This window comes from Mastigoproctus giganteus, chromosome 10 (genome assembly GCF_048544385.1).
Source record: "Mastigoproctus giganteus isolate SK-2022 chromosome 10, ASM4854438v1, whole genome shotgun sequence".
Classification (NCBI taxonomy): Eukaryota; Metazoa; Arthropoda; class Arachnida; order Uropygi; family Thelyphonidae; genus Mastigoproctus; species Mastigoproctus giganteus.
Genome location: NC_143584.1, coordinates 120,878,874 through 120,898,668, shown reverse-complemented (window position 1 = coordinate 120,898,668; position 19,795 = coordinate 120,878,874). Strand labels below are relative to the sequence as shown.

At 35.9% G+C, this 19,795-nt stretch overlaps 1 protein-coding gene across 1 annotated transcript in view; it reads right to left on the bottom strand.

Moving 5' to 3' along the window:
- The window catches only part of LOC150079257 (dnaJ homolog subfamily C member 11), a 247,344-nt gene that overhangs the window by 73,178 nt on the left and 154,371 nt on the right, over nucleotides 1–19,795 (bottom strand). Inside the window, exon 10 of the mRNA XM_090384090.1 lies at nucleotides 7,985–8,064. Coding sequence (XP_090240216.1) covers nucleotides 7,985–8,064 — 80 coding nt within the window. The remainder of the gene's footprint in view (nucleotides 1–7,984; nucleotides 8,065–19,795) is intronic.

The following is a 19,795-nucleotide window of genomic DNA, read 5'->3' as shown; positions in this document are numbered from 1 at the left end:
CTGACAAACTGAATGAGTATTTTACATCTACATTCACACATGAGGAATTGTGTATGGAGGGGGAGGATAGAAGCTTATTAAACTCTAAAAAAGGTAAACTGTAGCCATTATCAATACACTGCAGAATGAAAGCCTCCTCAATAATTCATGTTGAAGGAAATGGACTGTAACCTGCCACGCTGGTCCAGTGCAGGTTGGCAGATCGACCGTATTTAGCAGTCAGGGGCTTAAACTCCAGTCTACTCAAGGGGGCATGTGCTACTGCTCTTCCACTCCTGATAACTTGGCTACGGAGGCCTACTAAACTCTAACAGGGAGCTACATGATTTTGTAATAACTCAGAGAAAAGTGGAGGAGAAATTGCTGGAGTTAAACATGACAGGCACCTGGGGTGGATAGGATCTATCCATAAATATTAAAGGAGGGGGGGCAAAGGACATAAGTAAACCCTTAGCCAATATTATGAGAGCATACTTGAACACGGGCAAATGCATCCCCAATTTACAAAGGGGGATCAAATGGTAACACGAGTTACAGACCAGTCAGTTTAACTTCTGCTCCTGGAAAAATAATGGAGTCAGTGGTTAAAGAAGCATTGCAGGATCATCTAGACAAGACAGCAGTAATAATTCAGACACAGCATGGGTTTGTTAAGGGAAAGTCTTGCCTGACCAATTTGATAGGATACTATGGTGTGGCTAGGCTGCCATGCACGGAAACTGAACTTGGCCTGTTATAACGTAAGATCACTCATCGGTGAAGACAGGATATTAGAGCTGGAAAAGGAATTAGAAAATGTTAATTGGAATATCATCGGTTTGGCTGAAACAAGAAGAAGAAATGAATCACTTATAAGTTTATCAAGTGGAAATCTGCTGTACACCAATGGAAACAGTGAAAGGAGTGAAGGTGGAGTTGGCTTTCTGGTCCATAAATATTTTAAAAACAATATTTTGGAATTCAAAAGTAGATCACCAAGGGTGTCAAGACTAATACTCAAGATTTCTAAGAGGTACAAGCTAAAGATTATAATGATTTATGCACCAACATCGAGTCATGATGATGAAGAGGTTGAAGAAATGTACACCGAAATTGAGAGTCTTCTAGATGAGCAGAAAACACACTACACTATTATTATGGGGGACTTCACTGCTAAGGTTGGAAAAGGGCAAAACAGTGCAGAAAGAGGAACTATAGGAAATTTTGGAATTGGTGAAAGAAATAAAAGAGGTGAAAGACTTGTGGAATTTGCAGAATCTCAAGGACTGTCAGTAATGAACACTTTTCAAGAAAAGGGTGAACAGAAAGTGAACATGGAAGAGTCCAAATGGATTAACAACTAATGAAATCGACTTCATCCTCACTAACAGAAGATATATTGTGAATGATGTTACCGTCCTGAATAAGGTAAATGTTGGAAGTGATCACAGAATGGTAAGATGTACACTTGATATAGATGTAGGAAAGGAAAGGAAAAAACTGACTCGAGTAAATAATACAAAGGTCTTTGAGATAACAGAGGAGGAGAAAAAGCAGTATGTACTGGAACTTAAGAACAAGTTTGAGCTTCTGCAGACTGCTCAGGACCAAGATATCGACGAGGAATATTACAACTTTCTGAAAGTGATAAAGCCCAAGAAACCTATAGGGAAAAAGAAATCCAAAGAAGAAAAAATTAGTCAAGAAACACTTGTCATGATGAACCGAAGATGACAAATGAAGAGCAAGAAAAACCTAACCCATTTACAATTTGCAGATGACATTGGGGGTCATAAGCCACGATCCCAAAGAATTAGAGGAAAATCTTAATCAGTTATGCACAGTTAGTAAGGATTTTGGACTAAAGATGAATATGGCTAAAACAAAAGTAATGATCAACAAGTATGCCACAGAAAGGGAAATAATGATTGAAGGAGCAGTAATTGAAAAGGTGGAGTCATATACTTATCTGGGACAAGTTATTAGCTGTATTAATGATAAATGGCTGGAAGTCAAGAGAAGAATAAATTTTGGATGGATAGCATTCAGGAAATATAGTCACATACTGAAATATAGTCACATAATGAACCAATGTGTACTCCCCACCATGACTTATGGAAGTGAAACTTGGGCACTCACCAAAAGAATGGAGGAGAAGCTGAGAACTACACAGCGAAGAATGGAACGAATTATATTCAGAATCAGACTGTTAGATAAGAAGAGAAACACATGGATTAGACAGCAAACTCAAGTAAAGGACATTCTTATCAAAATTAAAGAACTAAAATGGTCTTGGGCAGGACACATAGCTCGAAGACATGATGACAGATGGACTAAGAAAATAACAGAATGGTACCCAAGAGGAGCTAGAAGAAAACCTGGAAGACAAAGGCGGAGATGGATAGATGAAATTCATAAAAATTTTCGGGTAGTAAATGGATGGCCAGTGCTCAAAACAGAAGGAACTGGAAAACTGCTGGAGAGGCCTTCATTGGATTGAAAACGGCTGATGATGATGATGATATGGTGTGGCTAAAAAGGAACTGGATGCAAAAAATAATTTTGATATCATTTACTTGAATTTCAGGGAAGCCTTTGATACTATTACACATATTAGAGCAGTATGGCATTAAGGGAAAGTTGCTACAATGGATAATAGGGTGGTTGAGTGGGAGAAGACAGAGTGGTTATTAATGGACACTACTCTTTGTGAACTAATGTTATTAATGGAGTGCACCAGTGAACCCTGGGGCACTCCACTAATAACATTGTTGTTTTCTATATTTATTAATGATATTGTTGAAGGTATATCATGTTTAAAGTCTCAATTTGCAGATGATAGAAAGGTTGTTAGGGTAGTTAATCTAAGTAATCAAGATAAGATACTGCAACAAGATCAAAAAAATTAGTCAGATGGGATGAGAAATGGCAGTTAAAGTTTAACATTGACAAATGCAAGGTACTGTGTATGGGTAGTAATAATCCTAGATTAACGTACTAACTGTGTGGTACTACACTCAGGATAATTGAGGGTAATTGTGCAGTCAGATATGAAGCTGTCTAAGCAGTGCTGACAGGCTGCCAGACAGCTAATAGTTTTGTCAACAATATACAGGGATTTTTCTAGAAAGAATACGGTGATTATCCCATTGTATGCATTGGCTGGGCAAAATCATATTGAGGAAAGACAGTTGTAGGATAGATGTGCAGAAGTTTGCCTTTAGCCAGTGGGTAATTGATTGGTGGAACAGATTTCCATCTTTTGTTGTGGAAGTTGATAGCCTAAATAAATTTAAGGCTGAGCTGGACAGGTATTTGGAACAAACAGAGGGGTGAATTAAGAGCATTTTTTTTTTTTTTTTTGTTTTGGCTGATGCTGCATAAGCTTGTTTTCTTGCATCGTATGCCTCTACTAATGGTAATGCTAAAGCATACAATGGGATAATCAATTTAAAAAGGATATAGATCTGCTGGAATGGGTGCAGAGAAGGGCAACAATATTAGTGAAGAGAACAAAAGGGTGGTCTTACCAAGAAAGGCTAATTCTGAAAAATGCAGCATCTGGAGACCAGGCCTCTTCAAGGTGATTTGATTGAGGTGTTTATTGCTCTGAATGGATCAAGGAAGCTCGATGCTGATGGCATTCTTCCTCTTGCTCAGACTATACACTTGAGGGGGCATAAAGTCAAATTGAGGAAGGATGATTGCAGGATAGATATGCAGAAGTTTGCCTTCAGCTTGCAGGTGGTTGATTGCTGGAACAGACCTCTATCTGTTGTTGTGTAAGTGGGTAGTTTGAATAAATTTAAAGAATAACTATACAAATTATTGAAGGGAATGGAGAGGTGATGTGGGAATTTTTATTTTTTATTTTAATGATGCTTTATATGCTTGCTTTCTTGCATAATTCGCCACCACTGATCTCCCTAGGCCAGGCAATATAGAGGCCAGTCTCCATTTTAACATACAGGATAGTTTTTTAAGAGATTGTGCCCTGAAAGAAGCACACCAAATGCCAATATTTTTTGCACACCAAACTCACATGGTTCCAGCACATTAACCTTTGACTTCCAAAATCAGCTCCAGAAATAAGAAGCTTGAGAGGGAGGGGAGACAAAAAGGCAGACACACAACCTCTCATCAGTACAGCCAAATTTGATCAGTCAGCTATGAATAACGTCATGCTCTAGCAGCAATTGTTTTGTGTATGGCCATTATTTTTTGCTGAAAAATATCAGGAGAAAATGTTTTTGTTATGCACATTCCACACAAGAACACAATTCATAACTTAGGCAAATTTGGTCAGAACTTCCACTCACCTGGACTTTCTTTTTGTTATATATACAGGAATACCCCGAAGTTACGCGATAGGTGGGTCCGATGAAAATCGCGTAAGTCGAATTCGCGTAAGTCGGGGTACAACTTTGCATATAAATTTTACTTAATTGGGACCAAGGACTAACAAAAACACTAGTTTAGAAGAAAAATATTAATAAAATTGCAGTTCTTTATACATATTAATACAAAATATGTATTAAAAAAACAAATGACTTACGTTAAAAAGTTATTTCGATGTCGATGGCTTCATAAAATCTAACAAATTCGTCTGACGACACAGTGCCTTCTTTTTTTCACGCAGAATTTCTTCGTAGCAAGCTAATAATTTTTTTATTCCTTGCTTTGTAGCTATAACGCGTTCTTCGTTGGAGTCTATGTTTTCTAAAATTTTTAAGCCCTTTACAATTGAGCCCTTTTCAATTTTCAACCTCTCAAGTTTGCAATTGTCATGTGCTTTTCGCCGTTGCTTCATTTAGGCCTGTAGCACGTGCAATATCACATGGTCTTTCATTTCGCTCAAAGCGTTTCACAATTTCATATTTTTTCTCTATCGACAGAGGCGGACTGGCCATAAGCCTTACCGGGGTCAGTGTAACCCCAGTGGGCCAGTGTGATTTTTGCCATAAACCATAGTATGAGGCCACTATAAATTTTCCCGGGTAAGAATTTTTGACCCAGTCCGCCTCTGTTTATCGATAATTGCTTTTCCTTTTCTCTCTGAATCTGCAGTGTCTTCACCAGGACGCTTCCTTTTCACACCTTTTAATTAAGTATTTTACTCATTTTTAGGGAATAAAGCACAATTACAAAACGAGGAGGCACGCTTGATACGCATAAACAAAAAGCTGCGCTCATGTAACAACTGAATAAACAACACCATAAAGGCAGAGATACACTATTAACACCTCACATTTCTAGGGGTTACTATCATAAAACAATAAAAATCCAGTTGCGTTTCTGCTAGTGAAATCTGTTATAAACTGGTAGTAAACTCGATCTAATTGCATTTGCGATTATACCGATAGCTGGAATTGTGTTGGTTTTTACGTTATTATGGTGAAATGTGTTTCCCCTTCACTGATATAAAAAACATAAAAGCAGCAAAGTTGAATTTTGTTCATCTTTCGCTCTCATTCTCCGCCGTCGCACCGTATATCGATAACATATGAAAAACGACCTTGAAGATAGTGGGCGGCAGCTTTGCCAAACGAAAAAATCAAGAACCGCGTAACTCCGAGTTCGCGTAAGTCGGGGTAGCGTAAGTCGGGGTATTACTGTATATATATATATATATATATATATGTGAAAATCTCAAATATAAAAGGTATTAGAACCTATAGTACTTAGTACCATGTATAGGTTGTGGGTTAAAAAAATAGATGGTACTTATTAACATTAGACTTCAATTTCTGTACATTGTAATTTTGGAAATGCATTTGAAGGAAGGTTTTCTAAACAACAGAATTAGAAGAGAAAAAGTTGGTTCTGTGAGTTTGGAATTGGACACTGAATGGATGCTGACTGGCTGCAGCATGTGTTTAGGTTTTTTTGGAAGAGAGTGGGGAAAGTACAGATGTCAATTCAGAAGAAAAGTGCCAAATGGAAGTTTCTACAGAAAAGACATGCAACAGAAACTGAACACCTGTGAGACAGAGTGGAAAGACTTTGTTAGAGACAAGTCATTAATTAATCACACCGCCTTCACCTGAATGAAGTAAGAGAAGCTTGGGATAAAAACACCAGTGGAATAAGAAAGTGTATAAAGGCAATACAGAACAGGAGCAAGCTATAGTACTTAGTACCATGTAAACTTGTTCTCAAAACAATACAAGAGCAGGAGCTTGCTCTTGTTCTGTATTGTTTTGAGAACAAGTGGAGAAATGCCATCAGGACCTGGGCTTTCTTGGTATCAAAATTATTTAGAATTCTTCTAACATTCTTCTGTCAGAAGACCACAGGAAGCATTAAGTGGAGTGTACTGGATATGGTAGGAGGAGGTTTACCAAGATCATCAATATAAAAGTTAAAAAAGAAAAGCAGGATGCTAGTAAATCTTACCTTTAGTTGAGGATGCTATAGAACCATCAAATTTTAACAGAGGTGGGAGTGTAAATGGACAAAAGTTATAGCCAACAGCTTAGCAAGAGACCAGAATGCTTGACTACTATTTGTACAGGAAGCAAGTTTCTAGCCTGCTCAAAATCCAGACTTGAGTTAGAATAGGCTAATAACTGTTTTACAATTGTTGACAGCTTTATTGTAAGCAGAAAATGGAGCTGGAGATTTGGACACAAGCCAATTGCAATATGTTACATTCTTATCTTGAACAGTTTCAGAGTATTTATTAGAAAACCAAGGTTTAGATAAAAGGACAAGGTTTTAAGGTGGAATGTGGAATAATGGATTTCATCCCTACAATAATAATTTCACTGATGTGATCTGAGCAAACATTGGGATCAGACGATTTAGAACAGTAATCTACCCAAGGAAAAGAAATCTTGTAGATCATCTCATTTTGCATTCATGCAATCTTGCATTACTGGAGAAAATCAACAAAAACAACAGAAGGAACAGATGAAGTTGATGGAATGGAGCAGAGAGATTCCAAATTAGCAATTCTCTGACTAGGAATATCAGACCAGATATATGCAAAAGTTTTGAAGTAAAAAAAGCTCTTTTTACTTCAAAACCTTTAAAAGTAAAAAGAATCACAGAGTGAATAATTAGGGAAATTGAGATGATGTAGTGCAGAGATGGTGTACTCATGCTAGATGATGCAGTGATTGAGGAAACTGATAATTGGTTGTTGTTGTGGGGGTTTGATGGTGCATAAGCTGCTTTGGCTATAATGCACCTTGATAATTGGGATTGTCAAAAAAAAGTGAGTGGGGCTTGGCAAAATGTAGGTGGGACTGAATATCAACTGTGACTGGAATTAAGAATTATTTAAAATAAAGAAGGGTTAGGAATATGCATGAATTAATGAAATTTTTGCATCTCTCCATACACATAGCAAGGATATACCCAGCTTCTTAACATAACACAGCACAGTCTCTCTCCCCATTCATCAGTTGGCAGAGTAGAGACAGTAAGATTATACACTAGCTGATGCTCTCTATAGAATTATGGATAGGTTCAGGCCAGCAGACTATCTCGTGACACGCCCACATAAACCATATTAAAACCGTACCCTCAAAATGTAAGGAATACTCGACCTTGTCATGATGCCCATTATAACCATAAAAGACGTTACTCATGCTGCATGATGTAAGAGATGGGGGGGGGGGTTGCTAGAGCTTTGCTCTGGAGACTAAACATAGATTTCACCACTTAAAGTCTCCAATAAGCAAAGTCATGGTACTGCACTGGATAATGAAAGTCATCCAGTATTGGCTGGTGACTTCCTGTTACTGTTACCAGCTGTTTATTAAAACCAAGTGTAATTTCTGAAATTCTTGATTTAAAAATTAAGCTCAGCTATTTGATCAACATGAAAAAAATAATAATAATAAAATAAAATCTAGGCCACCATTAGACAAAAAAATTACCAAAACTTACTGACATTCCTGGAAATGCAAATCACAGCAATCAACTTTTTGCTTTACCATGTAAAAAACTTCAATAATATATTTTTTTAAAAAATATAATAAAACAAATGTGTACTTACTTAACAGAACCTCTAATTTTAGTTTCCTCTTGAAACTTGTGAGTATAACTAACCATTAAAAATGTGTTTGGAACACCTAGCTGTTAGAGAGGAGAAAAAAATCAAGAAGAAAAAAAGAAGAGCCCAATTTAATTATTATTCTAAGTATGTTGCTTATCATATGACAAATTTAAAAGTTGTCTGTCTTGAATATTTTAAATGTGTTCTTAGTAAATTAAAAGTTTGTCAATATTTAGTTACGTTCTAAAAAAAATGATAATGGCATTTAAACGGTCAAGAGATTATAATTTAGTCATAGCTTCCTGACTAGTAATGTGCTACACGAAATATCAGACATTATGAATTAAAATATTAAGTTCAGGCATTATGATCAATATCAATAAAATTTTTGGGACATCTGAATGATTTCTGTGATTTTAGCCATATTATTAATGGTATGTTTGCAACTGTTTTATTTACATTGAAAAGTCTCTCCTCAGCCCCAATGTGATTAAACCAGAATGAAAAAGTTTTTGTATTGCCAAAGATAATACTACTTAAAATACAAGCTGTTTTATTTCACTCAGCCTTAAAACTTTGTCCATAAATATCTTTTATGAAAAAAGTTTTGGCAGTTAATAATATCTAAGCAAATTTGAATTTTACATTGTATTTTACCATTGTAAATGAAACATAACCAAATACTAGCTCAATATATTGGAAAACTTTTAAAAGAACATGTACTAAAAACATACTGGAATACCAAGGACCTGAAATTTACACAAAAGAGCATATAAGGCAATTTTAATTTCAAGACAACTGGTTGTTTCTGGGTTTTAGGCACATTAGCAACTTAGCCTATATTGTGACATGTGTATTATATATCTGAAAGTGTGTGTTCATGGGCCAATCTATGTTGTGCATTCTAAAAATGCCACGCAACATGCAGGGGGAGGGACTTTATTCCCTCCACCAAAGATCAGTCAGCTACAGCCAGACTGATGAAGCTTTTAGAAATTGTAGTCTACAAGAACATAAACCCAGACCTCCTTAAAAAAAGTGACAAAACCCCATATGGAGGACAATTGAGAGGTAAACCACTTACAAGTAACTATATACAATGAAGGTCACTACAACAAAAGCTGAAGATATCTAAAAAATACACACTTTAATTGATTACTATTATAACCAACTTAAAAGTTAAAAATAGCATATATGGTGCCAACAGCAAAACTGAGAAAAATCTGTTATATACACTTCTAATCTTCATCTATTATAATAATAATAATAATTTATTACTATTTTAATAGATTATAATTGAATTAGTGTAATTGAACAATGGGATAATGAAATAATTATGGCTCATTATCATGCAAACCAACATTGTGGTATTTACAATGAGTTTAGGGAGCATAGGGAAAATAGAACGGGTGATGAAGTCATGCTTCTTTTCAAAAGAAGCCAGAATACAACAAATGCTTTTGCAGGTTCAGAAGTTACACATACTAGTACAGAATCTTTGGTATGATTTAGTTGGAAGCAAAGATATAATGAGAATGGGAATAACCTACAGAACAGAAGACTGCAAAGATACGAGAGCCTCTGCAGACAAATGGAATGGGAAAGCAAGAGTGAATGTCTTACCACGGGTATTTTCAATTAAACCTACTGACTGGAAAATAAAATTCTTAAATTGCATCAGTACCAAAAATATTCTAGACCTGAACATTATCCGTGAATCAGAAGACATAGTAGTGCTGGATTTTTTTTTTTTTTTTTTTTTTGTAGTTGTTGGCGCATCGGCTTCTGTGGCCATAGTGCACCTCCCAAGGTTTTTGCAGTACTTTGATCCAAGCCCGAGGCGGGATTCGAACCCGCGACCTTTGGGTTGCCAGGCAGGCACTTTACCCACCTGGCTAGCCCGGTCGGCAGTGCTGGAAATACAGCAACCATTAGCCAGCAGTGATCACAGAGTTTAAGTTGGATGATGGGGGGGTAACAGTTGTTAAAAGCAAAGGAATGGATTTTAATTTCAGAAAAGGAGATTATGACAGCTTAAGGTGCTGCATTAGCATTAGTAGAGGCATATGATGCAAGAAAGCAAGCTTATGCAACATCAGCCAAAAATAAAAAAAAAAAAAAAAAAACCCACTACCATTTCACCCCTCCGTTCGTTCCAAATACCTGTCCAGCTCAGCCTTAAATTTATTTAGGCTATCAACTTCCACAAGGGATGGAAGTCTGTTCCACCAACCAACTACCTGCTGGATAAAGGCAAATTTCCGCACATCTATCCTACATCTGTCTTTCCTCAATTTGAATTTATGCCTCTCAGGTGATTATTCTGAGCAAGAGAAAGAATCCCATCAGCATTGAGCATGCTCAAACCATTCAAGGCTTTATACACCTCAATCAGATCACTTTGCAGGTGCCTAGTCTCCAGACACTGTAATTTGTAAAATTTAAACCTTTGTACCTGTACCTGTACTCATTCCAAAAGCTCTACATCCTTTTTAGAATTTAGCATTAGTAGAGGCATATGATGCAAGAAAGCAAGCTTATGCAGCCAAAAAAAAAAAAAAAAAAAACGCTACCATTTCACCCCTCCGTTCGTTCCAAATACCTGTCCAGCTCAGCCTTAAATTTATTTAGGCTATCAACTTCCACAACAAGGGATGGAAGTCTGTTCCACCAACCAACTACCTGCTGGCTAAAGGCAAATTTCCGCACATCTAAACTACATCTGTCTTTCCTCAATTTGAATATATACACCCTCTCAGGTGATTATTCTGAGCAAGAAGAAAAATCCCATCAGCATTGAGCATGCTCAAACCATTCAAGGCTTTATACACCTCTATCAGATCACCTCGCCGGTGCCTATACTCCAGACACTGTAATTTTCTAAACTTAAGCCTTTCTTAATAAGAGCAACCCTTTGTTGCATTCACTAATCTTGTTGCCCTTCTCTGTACTCGTTCCAGCAGCTCTACATCCTTCTTGAAATGAGGCCTCCAGACCTGTATACAGTACTCAAGGTGTGGCCCGACCATTGCTTTATGCAAGGGAATAATCACCTCCTTATACCTCCTAGAAAAATTACTGTATATCATTGACAAGACACCATGAGCTACTCTTGCAACCCGTCTGCACTGCTCAGAAAACTTCATATCTGCCTGCACAATTACTCCCAAGTCCTTTTCATTCTCTATCAATGTCAGTGTGTACCACAGAGTTGATACGTTGCTCTGGAGTTAGTATTAGTATTAGTAACGGCCGCATGGTACAAGAAAGCCTATGGCTTATGCTGTACCAGCCAAAAAAAAAAAAAATCCGAACAAAACAATGATAAAAACAAAAAATAAATAAAATAAATAACTAAATAATAATAATTAATAAATAAAAAAAATAAAATAAAAAATAAATAAAAAGGAAATTAATCCTATCATCCTATGCACTTCCCTTACCCGAAAGTACTATCCAGATGACCTTTGAATTTCCCCAAACTGTCGGCCTCTACCACCCATGAAGGCAACTTATCCCAGTAATTTATAACTCGCTGGCTAAAATAAAACTTCCTGCAGTCCAATCTAAACATTTCCCCCCGTAACTTGAATTTATTAAGTACTACATATAGTTAGTTTGTACTACATATAGTTAGTTTCCTATATGTAGTACTTTACATTTGTCAATGTTAAACTTTATTTGCCACCACTCAGCCCATCTGCCCAACATTTCCAGGTCCTGTTGCAGCAGCATACTGTCAGTAGTGTCCTTAACAACCCTGCCAAACTTTGTATCGTCTGCAAACTTGGACATTAAGCTTGATATACCATCATCAATATCATTTATAAATACAGAAAACAACAATGGACCCAACACTGAACCCTGAGGGACTCCACTAATAACATTAGTCCACAAAGAGCAGTGTCCATTGATTACCACTCTATCTTCACCCCCTCAACCATCCCTTTATCCATAGCAGCAATTTGCCCACACTGCTCCAATTTGTGCAGCAGTCTTCCATGTGCAACAGTATCAAAAGCCTTTCTTTTTTCTTTTTCTTTTTCTTTTTTTTTTTTTTTTTGTAGTTGTTGCCACATCGGCTTCTGTGACCATAATGCACCTCCCAAGGTTTTTGCAGTACAGTACTTTTATCCAAGCCCGAGGCGGGATTCGAACCCGCGACCTTTGGGTTGCTAGGCAGGCACTTTACCCACCCGGCTAGCCCGGTCGGCAAAAGCCTTTCTAAGATCCAAATATATAATATCAAAGTTATTTCCTGCATCCAATTCTTTTGTAACTGCATCATAGTATCCAATCAAGTTGGTCAGGCAAGACTTTCCCTTAACAAAACCATGTTGTGTCCGAGCTATAACTGAAGTCTTGTCTAGATGATCCTGCAGTGCTTCTTTAACCAGTGCCTCCATTAATTTTCCTGGAACAGAAGTTAAACTCAGGTCTATGATTACTTGTGTCAACCTTTGATCCTCCTTTGTGAATTGGGGTCACATTTGCACATCTCCAGTCAATGGGTACCTCCCGTGAGTCCATAGAAACTCTCATAATTAGTAATCTGGTATTACTATTTAAGTTACTATTTAAGTTATGGCTAAGGGTTTGCTTACTTCCTTTGCTGCCTCCTTTAATATAACTGGATAGATCCCATCCACCTCGGGTGCCTTTTTTATATTTATCTTCAACAATTTCTCCTCCACTTCCTTCTCAGTTATTACAAAATCATCTAGCTCACTGTCAGAGTTTAACTCACCTCTGGCATTCCCTTCCCTGAATAACTCCTCATGGGTGACCTCTATCAACTGAGGAAATAGCACACAGAGCACAAATACATTAAAATTATGGTATACCTTTAAAGATATCTTTATATACATTTTGAAAATATAGCACAAGGAGGATGCCAAGATGGAATAGTGAGCTGGTCATTCTAATAGAGCAAAAAAGGATGACACAGGACAGTTACAGAGCAAAGAAAATACTGAAGGATATGGTAGTTACAAGTTCATATGTAATAATAACATTGAAAGGGTTAGGTTGGCAAAGGCAGATTATGAGAAATCTGCTAAATAGGAGGAGCTTTTCACAGACATAAATACTAACAAGAGAAGAACAAATCAGATCAGACTCTTGTGTGAGGGGATCAGGAAAGTCTTATCTAACACAGCTGATATTGCAAATAAATTCAACAGTTATTTTGCATTAATATTTATAGAAGAAAGGCCCATCGTAGTGAGGGAAAATTGTGCGAGAGAAGCAGAAGGAATGAAATTTCAGATTAATTAGAAAACTTTCAAGCCTAAAGGCTGTTTGTTTGGTTTTTATGTTGTTGTTTGGTTTTTAGGAGCATTAGCAACTAAGGCCATATTGCTCGGGGGATATTCGGTGGTCATTTTCTGACCTTTCCGCATACTCCGCATTTAGTGGTGACGGGCTCGAACCCCGGTCTAATCAAGAAGCATGTGCTACGTACTGCGTTCCTTCCCACCTGGCTACGGAGGCACCGTCGCCTAAAGGCAAATAGGCTGATGGAGTTGATAGTACATACCCAGTTATTTTAAGGGAGGTAGCAAGAGAGTGAATTAAACTATTAATGTTAATTATGAAGACATCTCTGAACTCAGAAAAATTCCCTTCAGTTGGAATACATTGGCACTTCGAAGTGCCAGTGTATTGCCAATATATAAGATAGCGATAAAGAGTGAAATGGATAACTAAGAACCAGCAGTCTGACTTCAGTGGTAGAGAAGATTATGAAATCAATGATAAAGAGTGTAATTCGGGATCATTTGGATAGAAATTAATTATGAAGGAAACAAGGCATAATTTTGTAAAAGGAAAATCATGTTTAACCAACCTGGTAAGCTATTTTGATAGTCACTCATGAACTGCACAAAGGAAATGATTTCAAAATTGTTTACTTGAATTTCAGCAAAGCATTTGACTCAGTACAGGCAACTCCTGCATAACACAGTACTTCTACAACATAGTTCCACTCTAACATGATTGATAAATTGTGGCAATCCTCGTACTTATATAACACAGTTTGAGAATTGCAGGAAATCTCGCATAACACAGTATTTTTGAGCTTTTGTGCTGGGAAAATCCTGCTATCATGTTAGATGTAATTTTCAAAGTTTCTTTTCCTTTTTGTGAATCTCCCCTGTTGACTTGTTAATCATTATTGCCTTTGTGATATTTTTCCAAAGGACATTTCTGCAGGTCACTACCATAAAACAATAAAAACAATTTGCAATTTCTGGTTTGTTGGTCTTTTCTGTTAGTGTAATCAATTATAAACGGGTAGTAAACTAGATCTTGCATTTGCTATAGTACTGATAGCTGGAATTCTGTGGGTTTTCACGTTATTAAGGTGAAATATGTTTCCCCTTCCATGAAATATTCAATCATATAAAAAACATAAATTTTCAGAAACTCATTACTCCGTATCTCACTTGCACATATCGTGTTTTCTGCAACTTGTGCAAGCCGTGTTCTTTGTTATTAATTGCTTTATCATTTTTACTGTTTTAAATTTTACAACAAAAAAAAAGTCAAGTGAACAGAAATATCAATTAAATAGTATGTACATATTATAGTACATATTAATTAAGCTATGTATGGAAGTGTAAATTTATTTTTATTTTGCTAACTGGAAAATATTCTTCCGATTTTTACCTATCATTTAACTTTGTTAATTGGTAAGGTAATAAAGTTAAATTTGTGCTTTATATCTTTAAAGCAGGGGGTCCACTGTATTTTTTTGGGAGATCCCTGGGTTAGGTCCTATGCTATTGAACTTGTGCTTGTTTGAGACCATAAAAAATTGTGACTTCGAAGCATGCAGGTCGTGATTTTTAAAGAGAGCAGAAGGTACACAAAATCTAGATGCTGCAGAAGAGATTGTGCTTAGCAGCGATGAAGAGGAAGAAAATTAAATGAACATACATAATCTGACATATAAGTATCACAGTTTGTAAGGTAAGACATTTGTTCAGTTATTACTATGTAACTAATATGGGTCTGTCATTAATCTCTTATGCAGTACAGGTAACCCTCATATAACACTGTAGTTTGGTTCCTACAAAATCTCGTGTAATGCAAACCATGTTATATGGGACTACGATGCTTGATCTGGTATTACTATTTAAGTTACTACTATTATAAAAATAAAGTTAAAATATTAAGTTATTACTACTATAAAAATTAAGTTTCCAATAGTTATTAAAAAAATGGTGTATTTTTGTTAGCTTTTGGAATTGGTTCTTAGTCCCATATAACATGGTTTTGCATTACATGAGATTTTGTAGGAACCAAACTACCATGTTATATGAGGGTTACCTGTACTGCATAAGAGATTAATGACAGGCCCACATAAACCATATAAGAACCGTACCCTCAAAATGTAAGGAATACTCAACCTTGTCAAAGGTCGAGTATTCCTTACATGCTGGAACATGTTGGAACTATACAAGAAAAATCCTTAAATGGATTGCAGGATTAGGAGGCAGAAGGTGTGGATTAATGGTTATTCTTCAGATTTGGCCAATGTAAGAAGTGGGGTTCCCCAAGGTTCAGTACAGGTTGTTGTTTTTCATTTCTTAAATGACATTGATGAAGGGATAAAGGGCATGCATGATGTGAAAATTTACAAATGATGTCAAGATTGGTACAGTAGTTAATAATTAGTGCCAATAGCACTTATTCAGGATGAAACAGATAAAACTTCAAGAATGGTCAGAACAGCTAAGTTTTAATGCAACAAACTGCAAGGTCTTAGATTTGGGGAACAGTAACCCCTAAATGATTTATACAATTGGTGGGATTGAGTTAAAAATAGTAGAGAAAGAAAGGGATTTGAGTTGTGATATGGTCAGAAAAGAAGTTAGTTATTTGGTTTTTAGGAGCATTAGCAACTAAGGCCATATTGCTCCGGGATATGCGGTGGTGGTCATTCCCCGACCTTTCCGCATCCTCCGTATTTGGTGGTGACGGGCTCGAACCCCGGTCTAATCAAGAAGTGTGTGCTATGCGCTGTTGCTCCTTCCCACCTGGCTACGGAGGCACCCCAGAAAAGAAGTTCACTGAGCAGTGTGAACAGGTGGCAAGGAAGGCCCATAGTGTCCTTTTTATGATTTATCATGCGTTTGCTTGTAGAGATGTCAGAATCCCACTCTATAAGGTAGTTGTAAGACTGCACTTGGAATACTGTGTTAAAATATGGAGATCACACCTAAAGAGAAACACTGGGCCTTTTGAAAAAGTTCAAAGCTTGCCAATCTCACCAGGTGCATTGCCTGTAAATGCACCTGGTGAGATCGGCAAAAGGAGATCCATATGCAGAAAGACTCTGAAAGGATAAAGGGATAATATGCAAGCTGTAGAGTTTGGTAACTAGGCACCTTACAAGAGACCTGACTGAGGTGTACAAGGCCCTGAGTAGAGAAATAAAAAAGAATGAGGATAAATTTTCACTATCATAAATGATTCTAGAACTAGAGGCCATAAATTTAAATTAGGAGGGAAGAGGTTTACACTAGATTGCAGGAAGTTTTCTTTTAGCCAGTAAGTTTTGTTTACTGGGATAAGTTGCTTACATAGTTGAGGGTGACATCTTGGGGAGATTCAAAGGTAAATTGGATGGGTACCTGTGTGAGGACTGAGTCAAATAGGTGGTTTGTTTTATTTTATTTATTTATTTTTTTATTTTTTTACTGGTGCTTTAAATGCCTTGGTATTCCTTGAAGCATATGACTAATACTAATAACATAATGAACACCTGAAACAAACTGATCAATACTTTTACAATTTTTCCCCTTCCTGATTCACTGTCGGAAAGAATGGCATCACTAATTTTATCCTTGCTCTAAAAGACTGAAGAGGGACAAGGATGATAACCCATACTCCCCATCAATTTCACTTTTGATGACATTGCTATTTCCACTGAAGTTTCTCATTTCAAATGTTATTTGTAAGTCACACTTTTCTGTTCTTTTATCAATCCCAATAAGCCTTAAAATATACCTTACACATTTAATAGTTGAAAGTATTTCAACAGAATTCATTCCATCACACATAAACACAGCCACAATTACAATTAAATGTTGGTTACTGACCTTCAAAAGTAGAAATAGAAAGTCAAGCTATAAGCTTTCAGTTATGATATGCCCTGATCACATAAACTTGTTTCTGCACCTCTAAAGAATGAAACTAAATATAATGCACCAAGAAACAAGTATTTTCAAAAATATGTATGAGAAAAATTACAGTATAGCTGTTGCTTGAAGCAAACATATAGTGATTATTGTTATCAATTCCTTAATGCTGCAAGAGCAACACAGCGACACAATTCATCATATAAACAGTTTCGTATTTGCACATAATTCACTCATTATTAATGCAGAATTTCTCTATAGTTAGTGTTATTAAGCTCACTTTAATAATGGTGATTATCATGGACTTCTCACTGTATTAAAAATTAACTAGAATAATATGCCATGAGAGAGAGAGAGAGAGACAGATGTCCAAAACAACATAGGTGGAGTTAAGCTTAATATAACATAAGATACAAATGCAATCTCTACAAGTTCTAGCGCATGTTCCTTACAGCACATGGTATAGAAGTTAAGTGTCAATGAAAATGTATACTAGTCATGAACTTAATTACACTTCTGTATATCATCTATAATCATATCAATCATGACTCCAGTACAATGGATATTTTTCTATTGGGAAACAAGAGAAATGTGTAAATAATATAAACTTGACTCAAATTCATAAAAAAAAAAAATTGTTAAAATTCATAAAAAAAAAAAAAAAATTGTTAAAATTCATAAAAGTTAGCAGGTATAACTTAGATGATCAGAAGAGTGTGTTAAGGTAATAATCATAAAATTTTAAATAGCATAAAGCTTAATGAGCGGTACTCACCTTAGATAATCTGCTTTGTTACGTGGAATAGGATGGAAAAATAATTTGAGGCTTAAGTAGTTTAAAAACTACTTAATACTGCCATAATACTAAACTTAACATCATAAATACGAAACTACCCACCAACCTCTCCCCGGTCTGGAATCTCACGCACTTGAGATTCCCACACGTTACAAAGTGCATCATGGGAACTTAGAAGTCTTTAAAACACGCGTTTTCTTCTCACTTTAGTATTGCCAACCGATGACGTTAATAAGAAAGTCGGTCGTTCATGACTTTTGGCTTCACCAGTCTCATTTATTTTATATTTTTAAATATCTTTAATATTTTTAAAGTTTAAATTAATTCTTCAGTGACAACCAGGGACGAAGTTGTGCACTCTACTTCCTTGAGCATATTTTAATTCCGTGTTCACACGTTCATAATCTTAACTTATTCTAAATTATTTTAAACTACTTAAGCCTCAAATTATTCTTCCATCCTATTCCACGTAACATAGCAGATTATCTAAGATGAGTACTGCTCATTAAGCTTTATGCTATTTAAAACTTTGAGTCAATTTCAAACGGTATATTACGACATTCTATAACTTATCTAAAGTAATAATCATAATAAAATTTGCCAGAGCTTCTCTTTAGTTTTTTACTATTGATTATTAGGGCTCAGTTAGGTAAAGGTTGCGGATTTCAGTACACTAAGACACCAGTGCACCTGCCTCAGAAAATAACCATTAGGAATTGCCAACAAATCTGGGCACGTATTTTTCACATTCAATTAGTAAATTATTATATTAGAATAATGATTAGATGTAAAATATAATGAAATATATATGAAATGCATGTTCTGATGAATATGAAATGCATAGATTAGAGCATGGTATAAGTATACCATGCTCTAATCCATGCTACACAGATATAGCTGAGAGGGGTGCCAATGTATTTTAGAGTTGTGCTAATTGATGTGGAATAAAAGAATATAAAATAAAATAACATAAAACACTAAAATGGATAAAATTAAAATAAAAAACTAAGTAAAATCATCATAAACCATAGCACATACTATCTTTTCAAGAAGCACAGCATGGCCATGGTATATGAGAGCAAAGTATTTAGATGCCCAGACAATTCAAGTTTATGGATCAAATGGTAATTTAGTGTATGTTAATTTCAATAAAACTATTTTAGTGGAACTGAATTGAATAGCAATGGCTTTAACACTTTGCAACATTGAATTAAAAATGGACATGTTACTATTTGGACAAGTCATGTATATGTGAGGAATGATAATGAAAAAAAAAATAATAGAATGCTTGTGAGGAATGATAATGAAAAAAAATAATAATAAAATGCTTGTGAGGAATGATTCAAAAAAAAAAAAATTAAAATTGAAGATAAGGATACTGCTATCCATGGAGGGTATTTTCAATTCATGCTACTGGAAAGATTAATACAACTGGCTTAGTGCCAGAGCTAAAGCAAGTACAGTGACTCGATTTTACGGGATAGATGATAAAAACAAATTCCGGATAATCGATTTCCCAGTTAATCCAAAAATACAGCAGTCCCGACATATGTTAAGAGATACGTTCCAGGACTTCTTAATTCATCGAGTTTTACATAACTCAAGAATGACTAGTAACATATTGCTACTGTATTATTGACAAATCTGAATTCAGCGCGATACTTATTAATGTTTGACCATTTTCATACATTCCTATCAGTTTAATTTTCTGATCCAAATCTATCGCTTTCCTTTTCTTGGTAGATTTACTAGTACCAGTTCTTGTTCTCTTAGTCGTCAAGATAATAGGCACCACAATAACGGTTAAAATGAAATTTTCTGTAAAGAACTTCACAGGGTTAAGGCAAAAACTCACTATTATCATCCCAC